Raw genomic sequence first — 12,769 nt, forward strand, 5'->3', positions numbered from 1 at the left:
GCAAAAAAATAAAAATAAATAAGATTATTCAGTGTTGGAGCCAATCAGGAAGCTGACTGTGTTTTACTCTTTTTTTATAAGGACAACTTCATCAATATCTCCTCCAAATAGGTTTTCGATTGAAAAGATAAGTAGCACAGTTGTCGATGACATGTGTCAGTGCCTCAGTTTTTTTTATTTTATTTTTCTTATTCAAAAGTCATATATAAAAGGACATTTTTGAGGTGTGCTGTAAATCTGACATCTTGGTTGGAAATAAAAACAATCTAGCCTTAAGCAAAGTTCCCTAGGAATCATGTTTACAGTTATGAGAGTATTTTATTTGCTATATAGTTTATTTTTCCAGGTAACCTTTTATTTTATTTGTTTAAACTTATCTTATTGAAAGCAGTACTTGTTGTGAAGTGTGTGACTACAATTTCTAGTGGTGCTCTGTTATGTCGCATGTATCTTATCAAGGACTGTATCTTTTTGAATTTTTTGAGGTATGTTGCAAATTTTAAAAGGATGTCTAATTACAAGGTCAGTAAAAATATGGCAGTGAACCTTTTTTTTTGCCTTTGAAACATATTTTGTAATTAAACAACTGAAAACTGAACCAAGACAGTTTTATTTTAACTTGGCTTCTTGCATGGTCAGGTCCTGACTAATAGCACGTGTATGTGTATAGTTAGTTGACAGCTTGGGAGTGAAGACGTGTTTGGTTTATCTTTAACAGATGCATGTACTCAAGGTCCTTTCTGAGCTGAAGATTTGAGAACACTGTGTGTCTGTTTACTTGTGTGTAAGCATAACTGGGCGTGTGTAGGTGTGTGTGTGTGTGTGTGTGTGTGTGTTATCCTCTGCGTGTTGTGTGAACGTGTGCAGATTGTGGCTGTAACTGGCATGATTCAGCAGTTGCTGGGAAGGAGCTGGGAGGACAGCCCTGAGTCATCACCACATCTCCTGGAACTGACTGTTCTCTGCTCAACATTCGGACAAGGCCTAGAGCTTACACTCCTAATACACACATTAAAATACTCGAGGTCAATTTTTCCTTTTTTTTTTTTTTTTTTTCTCTTTTTTTCCACCACAGTGCATGTCCAGAGTGATGCTCAACTCTCACTTACATCGGTGATAAAAACAAGGTCACTCACTGTTGAAGGCATTTCAACCAGGCGTAACTACAGAAGGCCTGACAAACAGAACATTTATTTTTTTATTAACTTGGCCGACAGTTCAATGAGATCAGTGACACTCTAAATACATTTCCCAGAACCCACAGAACTGACCAGTGAATGAGTGTACTGAAGAGATGAGAGGGCATGAGGCAATTCCACCCTTTCCCTTAAACCAAAAAGAGTTAAGGACTATGTTAAAAATGGAATTAAAAGGATTTGTTTACAGTAAGTCAATCTGCACATGATATAAAATATTTTATTAAACCACAAAGGGCTGTGCCCCAAGCATGTTTAGCATATTTATCATATGCTCTGGTTTGCGTGTATGTGTGAGTGGTGTCAGGATAAATGTTAAAACTTATTCCAGTAAACCACATCTTCAGAACCTCTCATTTTCTTTTTTTTTTTTTAAACACAAAAACACTCTTGGCTTTCTCATCCTTTTGGGTTGTGGGTTATATTTCTGAATGTGAGAGATACATAGGGAATGAGAATTATTGGCATTGTTTTTGTGTATAACTGCTTTCTTACTTAACAAAAGTGTGCCCTGCAAAGTCTTTAATTTTCTCTCTCTCTTTTTAACCTTGGCTAACACTTCAAAATTGTGTGTTAACACTGTATTCATACAAATAATTTCTACCTATTATCCTCCAGGTTGGCTTCATTCCAAAAAGACTTCATCCATTGTCCAGAAACAAGAAACCACAGCGCCTGAGGTTGAAACTCTTTCTCTAGGCAGCAGTAGCGTTGGCGGCAGCCTTCCCGACCAAGGTTATACACCTTCTGAAGGTGCGGCAGAGGGCGAGGACTCTGGCATTGTCAGTTCCCCATCTGATACCCCGATGACCTCTCCGGATGGGAGTTTATCAGCTGATGGAAAGGCTGGTGACACAGGAGAGAGAGTACTCATTATGGAGGCTTCATGTGATGAAGAAAATACCACTTGGGGAGAAAAAGACAGGTAAACAGAAAGTCATGAAAAGCTCAGTTTGAGATTTCTCTGATTATTTTAGAAAGCTTTATACCGTTACTTTGGTTTAAGTGGTTATTTAATGTGAGTATATGGGAAAAAATATGAATATATTTTAAAAATCTTGTATGAAAACATCTAGAGTGGTTTTAGTGGAACCAAACATCATCCAGAGTTGATTATCATATGAAAACTTACTAAGTGAAACTTTGAGGAGTGCAGGAGGGAACACAGGAAACAACAGTGAAGAGTGGTTAAAAACAAAGGCCTCATGCTGAGTTTGGTTTTAGTCATTCAATCATCTTTATTATCCCCAAGCGTCAATTGTTGTGTAGCACAATAGGGAAAAGAAACAGTCATTCTTACATAACCCCATACCATACGTACACGAGAGATGAAGCCATATTGGGTCATTTGAAATCATTAAGAAATGTTGCAACTGTAGGGACAAATGATTTTTTTAAAGTCTATTTGTTCTACACCCTGGGGAAAAGATACCTGCGTCAAGAAGGAAACAACCGAGATTCTGTTGCTCCAATATCTGTTTTGGTTTTAGAATCGACCTAGTCTGGTACATTTGAGTATGGTTCCTCAGATCTATTCCAACAATTTTAGAATTGGGTGATAGTCAAGAATCTATCTCTACCTCTGACAGTTAAAAGTCCAAATCAGCGGACAATGTTAGAAGTAAACACAGGATCGATAAAATAAGAATATTCAGTCTGAAGTCAGACCCTTCACCCAAATTGAAACTGTTGTAGTTGCAAACTACTAGCACCCAAGAAAATGACCATACACATGTATATATTTCACATGTTCAAACATTACAGGAATATGTTCACAAATATAGTGCTAATAATGAATTTGCTGACAAAATTACAAACGTATTTTCTGGTGTACCGTAAAAAATAGTACTTGTACTTTATTCATGCTAGCTCTAACTCTGTGCTAAAAAGACTGAGCTTCTTCTTCTGAATTTGAATATAATTAATGTGAACATTGTTGCCACCTGCTGGCGCAACATCTTAGAGACGGTGCAAAGATTTTTCTTAACAGTAAAATATGTCTCATAGTGTAGCTGTGACTTAGATGGGAAAACATGTCATCTGCAGACTTTAAGCAGAACCTAATTTAAAAAAATCTTTATACCTTTCATGTGGATGGAGAATACAAAAAAGAGTTATAAAAGTAGGGACAGGGGTTAAAATTGTATGCTTTGTAATTTTAGAAAAAGCATTTACTGTAAATAGCAAAATTGAATAATTAATAATAAGACTGTAGGAGGAATTCCCCATGTGAGCCAGCTAATCTATAATACTGTAAAAATAATACCGCTTGAAATAATTTCCATGGCTTGTCCGACACCTGCACTTTAAGATTGTAAGTGGTCCATTTTGGCCAACTTGTTTCCAGAATTTTACTACAGTAGGTTTTATAACCAAGCACAGCTCCATTATATTATACTTGAGTTGTGTCCAAAGCTGGCTTGCTCAGCTGGGCTTTCATGCTGGGCTTTCATGGTTATGGTTTTAGGCCCTTGTTCAAAGGTCCTTGGAAGGAAAATTCTCCTCCAGATGTGTTGATTTTTCAACTTGTTGTGAAATATTTGTATGGTACTATGCCCAGACGAAGGATATTGGAATGATGCTCTCAAACAACAACCCAAAAAAAAAAAAAATGTTTTGAATCCAGAGTCTGGCTTAATGCTGCTGGCTTCTTGGTATTCCAGGAAAGCATTATAGCAATGTTTTCTCAGAATCACTGAGGAACAGAGGATCCAATCCAAGTCTCCTAAAAGATAAATTTTATTTGGTTTGGCCCTCATTTTGCAATTTGTTATGGCTAATATGGCACTAATTTAGGAGAACGCTCTTTTGAACCCTAAAAGAAAATTTGAAGAAGTTAATAAGCTGCATATTTGAAATCCAACAAACTTCAATAAAAATCCTGTTGAACCTTGAAAGAGACATAAAATACCAGATTTTTCTCACTCTTATAACTGAACTACACCAAACTATAAGTTTTAGAGCTACATCAGTAACTGGAAGTGCGATGAATGAACTTCATCAAAGAGGAAGCCATAACATGTACTCAGTAGTCCAACTAAAAGCCGTGAAGTGTTGTTTTCTCTGCTGTATGCTACTATCCTTTATCTGTTATGAGACACTCATCATGTATCATATTATAAGTTTCTTGTGTATTTTACATATGCACACATTTTTTGGCACAGTGTCAGAAGCCCTCATCCAGAATCAGTCAACGGCTTTAAAGATGACTCTGAACTCACAATCCAGCTTCATCAGACTTTGGCAGATTTGGAAGCAGACCTTGCAGGTGAGAGACAGGACATCACAATGCCACAGTGCAGCTATGCAACCTTACAAAAGTAGTGATGTGGTTTTTTGTTTTTTATTATAGTCACATACTTCAGTGTATTTTATTGGCTTCATATTTATCAAATGGGGTGAACATTACACATTTTCAAACACTGTTTACTAATTTTGATGCCACCCTGAGTCGGTATTTTCCAACATAAAAGCTGTAAAATTTGGAGAGTATGTCTCATATATAGCTACAGAAATCCTTGCCCTTGTTTTTATTTTTGATTTATTTATTTTTTCAAAATAAATTCAAGTCAAGTCTGTGTCAAGCTCAGCTAGATAGGATACAAAATGTAAACATTTTTTTATTTCAATTTCTAATTTGATTTGACTGAATTATTCTTGCATGTAAATCTGCTTTGATCAAAAATAATTGTACTTTGTATATCTAGGTTTTTTATTCTATTAGAAAGTTAACCTCCACCCCAGGCTTAAGTCTTAGGTCAGACATAACTAGCTTCCCTGCCTCTGCTTAAATAAATATGGTGCTACACCCCCGTATCACAATGTGGCTTGATGTTGGTTTTTTACTTCACATAGTGAACTGCATTGACTAAGCCAGAACTTTACTCATGATCTCTCTGGTGGGTTCATTGGTCTTTGTGATGCTATTTATTCACTGAGGTTATCCAACAAACCTGTTGAGAGGAAAACAGATTAGATTAAATAGCAGTCATTTGGTTCATTGATTAGACAACTTTAGCCATATCCAGAAATGACTTTTCTCAATCAAGAATATTTTCTTTAAATAGTTTTTCCAAGGACAAATCTGCCTAGCACATATACTGATATAAAACTGTTCCCTTTTTCAGAACATGAAGTGGTCATCTCTGCCAAAGATAGCCCTGATACCAAGTCCACAGACAGCAGCGATGTTCCTGTGTCTGTAGTGGACATGGATGTGCCAGTCACAGCCATAGATGAGGTACTGGAGGAATTTGAATTTGTTGTAGAGCATGAAGTGAAACCAATTACAAAGACTGAATCAACTGACAACAAAGGTAGGACAAAAACAAAGGACCGGCATCTAAAGTAACCATTTTATGTTCTCTCAGAATTGTTAATTGTCTTTGTTGTTTTGTCTGATTTACAGGATTCATTCATCACTCTGATGATGAACAACAGAACCAAAACAACAGCGCCTATACAGCTGCTCTTACCGACAAAATAAGCAGTGCAAGTTCAAAACCCTCTGAAAAGTCTATTGCACGACAGGAGATCAAATCTACAGGTAATAAAAAGGAAAAAAAGGCAAAAGACAAAAAAAGTAAAGAGAAGAAGATTGCTGAAAGCACCACTGTGAAACAGGACACACAAACACTGGCAGTGAAATCCAGTGCTGACCTGCAGAAGACCAGCAAGCCTCCTGTGATCACAGTTGACCTTGCGCAACATAACACTCAGTCGTTCCAGCAGAAGAAGTTTGAACTTCCAGCAAAGATTCAGAGATCAGTTTCTCCTGGGAAGGATGAAGTGACGCATAAAGTAAACCAGATCAGCTCTAGTGTCAGTCCTCTGCATGGTAAAATTACTCACAACGTCACATCCCGCTTCGGTATGAAAACATTCACCGTGGTCCCTTCAAAACCCTCCATCACAAGCGTCACCAAGACAGAGCCAACTGACTCAGGAGGTCGTTTTGCTATTAAGATCGATGATCAGGGGAATATGGTGGCAGCAGGCATACCTCGCTTAAAATCCAGAAAGTCACCTAAATCAGAGATTGAAAATGGCACTCCTGTTTGTGAAAATGCCAAAGCACTTTGGAGCTCTGACAGCAGAAAAGAAAATTTGGTGACTCAAAGAAAAGGTCAAGTTGATAAACTTAAGGAGGGCACAGATGTCCTGAGCATTGCCTCTGCTGTTGGCTTGGAAGGAAAATTAAAGACCAGCAACCCAGAGTCCCAGAAAGCAACACCAAGACTAACAGTTGAAACTACAGTGGGAGTGAAAGCAGATCACAAACTGCTTAGAAAAGACATGAGTCCAAGCAGGGAGTTGACCGAGGTGGAGAGCAAGATTTCAGTGTCCAACAATGTTCAGAGGCCAAGTAATAAACCCTCACTTCCCCCTCTTCTACACTCTGACAGAAAACAGCAACTCAGCTTTGTTAAACCATCCAGGAGGACCTCCAGCCAGTATGTGGCTTCTGCCCTCGCTCAGTACACCCCAAAGACCTCAACTAAACCTCCCAACATCCCTAAAACTACAGACTCCCCTGACTCATTGAAAACAGAGAAAGCTGAAAGTTCCAAGAAACCAGTCACTCAACTCCAATCCTCTCAGGTGTCTTTGTCAGATATTACGGAGAATGACTCTGCTTCCACAGTCAATGCTTTTTGTTCCAAGAGGTCTACGAGCTTCCCAGAGTACATATCAGACAGTCGGAGAGAGTTTGCTCAGGTGAAAATAAGCAGGGAACTATTTGAAAATGATGCTGCGGCCAAGAAACAAGTTTTGGATCCAGCCGACAAAGAAACAGCCAAGAAAAATCACAGTCACTACAACGGATCTCCACAAATACAAGTCTCTAGCAACAGCAGTGGCGATTACATTAAACACAATCAACCTCAAATCCCCAGCCCGACAAAAAGCAGTGCTCTACACTCATCTTTCAAACCGCCCATAGCCCCAAAGACCAAACCACAAGACCAGATAGGTGTAAGTAACTTTTTGACTGCAAATATTTCTTGACAAATGAAAACTAATTCAGATTTCTCATTTAAAGTGTACCTTGATTTTACAGGGAGTAAAGGATGTAGTGAAGGAAGTGAAACAGCAATCTTCAACTGCAGTATCAGACAGCACTGAGACACCTGGGTCTGTGGCAGGTTTAACCTTGTTTGGGCCTGTTAAAAAGTTCAAACCAGTCATCTGTAAATCTGTTGAGAAAGAGACATCTCTGCACAGCAACCTGATGGAAGCAATCCAGACAGGTGGAGGCAAGGAGAGACTGAAGAAGGTAAGGACAAGCTGAACGCGGTGCATTGTATGAATGGATACCTGGTTACCAAAAATCAGCAGAGGTGTTCATATTATTGCAGTTAACCAGTCATTGTATATTCTAACTTCATATTTTATATGAGGGGCCGTTTAGGACAAAATTTACGTTTTGTCTCTCACACACTACCAAAAACTCTCGCATACTCCAAAAAAGTAGCCGCGCACACTCCAAAAAATTACGTTTTGTCTCTCACACACTACCAAAAAGTCTCGCATACTCCAAAAAAGTAGCCACGCACACTCCAAAAAATTACGTTTTGTCTCTCACACACTACCAAAAACTCTCGCATACTCCAAAAAAATAGCCTCGCACACTCCAAAAAATTACGTTTTGTCCCTCACACACTACCAAAAACTCACGCATACTCAAAAAATAGCCTCGCATACTCAAAAAATTACGTTTTGTCTCTCACACACTACCAAAAACTCTCGCATACTCAAAAAAATTACATTTTGTCTCTCACACACTACCAAAAACTCACGCATACTCAAAAAAATAGCCACGCACACTCAAAAATTACTCACGCACATTCAAAAAATACTCAAATTGCGTATACACACACTACTAAAATGTCACACACACACACACAAACGTTAACTTTCTCGCTCACATACACTACTACCAGCTCGCTCACATACACTACTACCAGCTCGCTCACATACACAGAAACGTTAACTTTCTGGCTCACATACACTGCTAACAGCTCGCTCACACACAGACGTTTATCTCTCACATACACAAGACTAAAGTTGAACACACACACAGTACTAAGACTCGTTTTATGTATGTGTGAGAGCGAAACTCTTTTTGAATGTGTGAGAGCGAAACTCTTTTTGAATGTGTGAGAGTTGTCACGGAAGAGGCGGGGCATAATTTTTGGATCAAACTGCGCATGCGTAGATCCTAAACTATAAGTTTCGATTGTTGACTCACTGTATGTTCTATTACTTAGTATATTTGTGCTTTTAAATATATATAGAACGTTTAACTTTCTTGAAGATTAAATGTGCTATAGAAATAAATGAATCTGATTGATTGATTAAAAAGAGCAAAATTGCTGTAGTACAATCTGTCCACTGGGTGCCAGTATTACAGGAATTATTAACCGGCGCCAACTAGTGCCGAGGAAGAAAGAGTTTGCTATACCGAACATGGCTAACTCTAATTCGAAACGAGAGAGAATTGGTCAGGCAGCTGCCATTTTAAACACCATTCTATCTTCTCCGGAGGCAACCAGCACTTTGACAGGCGCATTAAACGATTCAACGACTGCCCGCAGTGCTACAGTAGATTCAGAACTCTCATCTCTGTTCCGTTCCGGAGCGGTGTTTAAAATGGCAGCTGCCTGACCAATTCTCTCTCGTTTCGAATTAGAGTTAGCCATGTTCGGTATAGCAAACTCTTTCTTCTTCGGCACTAGTTGGCGCCGGTTAATAATTCCTGTAATACTGGCACCCAGTGGACAGATTGTACTACAGCAATTTTGCTCTTTTTAATCAATCAATCAGATTCATTTATTTCTATAGCACATTTAATCTACAAGAAAGTTAAACGTTCTATATATATTTAAAAGCACAAATATACTAAGTAATAGAACATACAGTGAGTCAACAATCGAAACTTATAGTTTAGGATCTACGCATGCGCAGTTTGATCCAAAAATTATGCCCCGCCTCTTCCGTGACAACTCTCACACATTCAAAAAGAGTTTCGCTCTCACACATTCAAAAAGAGTTTCGCTCTCACACATTCAAAAAGAGTCTGGCTCTCACACATTCATAAAAAGTCTCGCTCTCACACATACATAAAACGAGTCTTAGTACTGTGTGTGTGTTCAACTTTAGTCTTGTGTATGTGAGAGATAAACGTCTGTGTGTGTGCGAGCTGTTAGCAGTGTATGTGAGCGAGAAAGTTAACGTTTGTGTGTATGTGCGCGAGCTGGTAGTACAGTGTATGTGAGCGAGCTGATAGTAGTGTATGTGAGCGAGAAAGTTAACGTTTGTGTGTGTGTGTGTGACATTTTAGTAGTGTGTGTATACGCAATTTGAGTATTTTTTGAATGTGCGTGAGTAATTTTTGAGTATGCGTGGCTATTTTTTTGAGTATGCGTGAGTTTTTGGTAGTGTGTGAGAGACAAAACGTAATTTTTTGAGTATGCGAGGCTATTTTTTTGAGTATGCGTGAGTTTTTGGTAGTGTGTGAGAGACAAAACGTAATTTTTTGGAGTGTGCGAGGCTATTTTTTTGGAGTATGCGAGAGTTTTTGGTAGTGTGTGAGAGACAAAACGTAATTTTTTGGAGTGTGCGTGGCTACTTTTTTGGAGTATGCGAGACTTTTTGGTAGTGTGTGAGAGACAAAACGTAATTTTTTGGAGTGTGCGTGGCTACTTTTTTGGAGTATGCGAGACTTTTTGGTAGTGTGTGAGAGACAAAACGTAAATTTTGTCCTAAACGGCCCCTCATAATTTTAAGCTACATTTTCATCTAATAGACTGATGTCATTCATTTTTTTATTTTATTATTAGATATCCACTACCACCGACAATGGTAAGAAAGTGGCCTGTGATGAAGAAGGCAATGAAAGATCTGCTCTACTAGCTGCCCTTAGATCTCAGAACATCAGCAGACTGAAACAGGTAAAACAATCTAAAGACTTTTAACCCTAACCCTCACTATGGTTGTATGTGAGCATTTCAGTCTTGCACTACAAGAGTTGTTTTATTAACTTAATATTTATCACGTTTTGTGCTTTTTGATTATATCTATATTTCTGATACTTAGCCACATCATTTATAAATAGGCAATAGCTGTTAGATTCTAAGTAATATACCTGAAGTCAAACTTGTATTCACTGTAAGATCTTTCTAAGTTAATGTTATCTTGTTTACTCACATTTTGTATGTAAATCATTGTTAATTTTGCTTCTAACACATATCATTGGAAAAAAATAATAATTATTTATAAAACTTTGTTCCACAGCTTTAAAATATGTAATTCCTGACTGTTATAATCTAATGACTAGAGTATTAGCTGCTCTGGGCAGCTGTGTCCTGCTCTTTAGCTGACAAACAAGGATCTGCTGTAACCTTAGAATCTGTGAATGACATTGATAAAAGCAAAAAACAAATAAATAGAATGACTCAACAATATAATGGCAAGAAACTATAACAGTACCAAAAAATATGACATTGTGTTTGAACAATTTCCATGCAGAAAGATCGTGCACATCTTGCTGACATGGTCATAAACGACAGAGATACAATAGGTATCAGAAATTAATTCCACAACTTGAAATGCCAGATAAATAAAAATGCTGTCATCGGGACCTTAGATCAGAAGCAGACGTCACTAGTAAGAACTAATCCAAAGAGAACATTTTCATTCTGGAGGTTTCCCAGCAGCAATAAAATTTCTGAAACGGTGACCATTTTGATTAGAGCTCAAAATCTTTCTTTTACATAACTTGTGTCGTCACTTAAATGTAAAAATGTATATTTGAGTAATAAAGCCACATAGCTACACGTAGTATGTGGTATTTACTCATCACATACTGCGAGTAAATATCACATACTTCCGTCATGTGATTTTGCTTTTACAAGTAAAGCTGTCTTACTTTTGTGTTCACAGACAAAGTCTAAGGCCGCCAGTGAGGTTGAGCGTTTCAGGAAGGAGTGCTCAAAAGAAGAGAAAACAGTGGCGTTATCCCCCTCCCCTCCGTCTTTGATCAAACCTGCTTTCACTCCTCCACCACCACCTCCACCTATGAGTGCACCTCCACCACCTCCTCCCTTATTTCCCCAGGGAAAACCTAACCCTGTGGGTCATTTAAATGCCAACGCCCCCTTGAACCCTGCCCTGGCCAGGGAGGCTTTGCTGGAGGCTATTCGCTCTGGATCTGGTGCTGAGAAACTTAGAAAGGTAATGAATAATCACGCTATCTGCTGCTCCGCAGATTAAATTATATTAGCATTGTTACAATTTTCAAAATGATTTTCTGTGAATTAGTGCAGTTGGATTTATGTTTACATTTATTGCATGTTTGAAATACGCTAACATTTCCCATGCTGATAATGGCTGCATCCCAAAAAAATCTCTTCTGTCTTTTGATTTGCAGATGTAATAAAAGTACAAAAAGGCAAAGTCAGGATAGAGTCAGGGAAGAAACCTTGGAACAGCAGCAGAAAAAAACATGTTGAGCTGAAAGTGTCCTCTTTCATCCCACAACTTTGGTCTGATTTCAGATGGTTTGATCTCACAGCCAACATTAATGAACCCTGGGGATGGATTTCAAAATGTAGCACAGAACTATTGATAGTCTGTTTTGTTCTTTTAATGTAAAAAGTATTTTCTAGAACATTCATTAGGATTTTACTTGATACAACATTCAGTATTTCTCAGTGTAGATGATTTTCAGTGATGTGCAGTTTTGCTTTAGCCACATGTAGCATTATATATACAGTTCAGTTTTGGTCTTTTCTGTCTTGGGCACCATTTTGCCCATGACTAAAGAGATATGAATACTGTTGAGGGCCAGTGCACTGTTAGGCACTAATCCATTATTCCTCATAGTATACTGATGCAAAAGTGACATGTTATTTTTCCCTCAAATAGGTATCTACCCCCAGAAAGACTGTCAAAGTGAATGGCAGGCTGGGAACTATTCATAAAACCTCATCAACGATCCTTCAACATTGAGCTGGTGACTTCCAAATCACAGCAACAAGGACTCGAGCTGGAATGTGATTGATATTTTTTAACATTCAAATTATTTTTAAGACATGCCTGGACTGAGTCACTGGATATTGTAGAGAAGGGTTTTGCACTACAATAGCTAAATAAATAAATTTCATATTTAAGCTGTCTACTTTGACTACATATAGAGCATCTGATGCCTTATGCTTACATCAATGCAGTTTGAGGAACTGAATAGAGGGGATATTATTGAGAAAAATATTTGCCTGTTTGTAGCATTTGCAACAGTCTGAGAAAGGTGTCAAATGTAAAATGTTTGCAGTTAATATGACACCCACGACATGAGATGGATCAACCTCATACGATGCTTTGGAAAATGGTTGTATCCAGTGTTATACCATGATGTTTCTGATTATATCTTGCCATTTGTTCTAAAATCTATTCTTATAGAACATTGTGCAAAATGTGCCAATGAAAGCAATGGTACACCAGACTTTTACTTTTACTGTTTTTTGTTCATTTTGTTGACCTGTACCGCTGTAATCTATGGATGCCTTACACCG

General features: G+C 38.1%; 1 protein-coding gene across 4 annotated transcripts in view; it reads left to right on the forward strand.

Annotated features, from left to right (window-relative positions):
- Nucleotides 1-12,477, forward strand: part of LOC102226686 (protein cordon-bleu-like) — a 51,788-nt gene extending 39,311 nt beyond the window's left edge. For all 4 annotated transcript variants that reach the window (XM_023330557.1, XM_023330560.1, XM_023330559.1 and 1 more), the window contains 8 exons: nt 1,815-2,121; nt 4,361-4,464; nt 5,324-5,512; nt 5,605-7,172; nt 7,258-7,473; nt 10,040-10,150; nt 11,142-11,432; nt 12,126-12,477. In XM_023330557.1, coding sequence (XP_023186325.1) covers nt 1,815-2,121; nt 4,361-4,464; nt 5,324-5,512; nt 5,605-7,172; nt 7,258-7,473; nt 10,040-10,150; nt 11,142-11,432; nt 12,126-12,209 — 2,870 coding nt within the window. In that variant the 3' untranslated portion in view covers nt 12,210-12,477. The remainder of the gene's footprint in view (nt 1-1,814; nt 2,122-4,360; nt 4,465-5,323; nt 5,513-5,604; nt 7,173-7,257; nt 7,474-10,039; nt 10,151-11,141; nt 11,433-12,125) is intronic.
- The last annotated feature ends 292 nt before the right edge of the window (nt 12,478-12,769 follow it).

Source organism: Xiphophorus maculatus, chromosome 3 (assembly GCF_002775205.1).
Source record: "Xiphophorus maculatus strain JP 163 A chromosome 3, X_maculatus-5.0-male, whole genome shotgun sequence".
NCBI classification, from domain to species: Eukaryota; Metazoa; Chordata; class Actinopteri; order Cyprinodontiformes; family Poeciliidae; genus Xiphophorus; species Xiphophorus maculatus.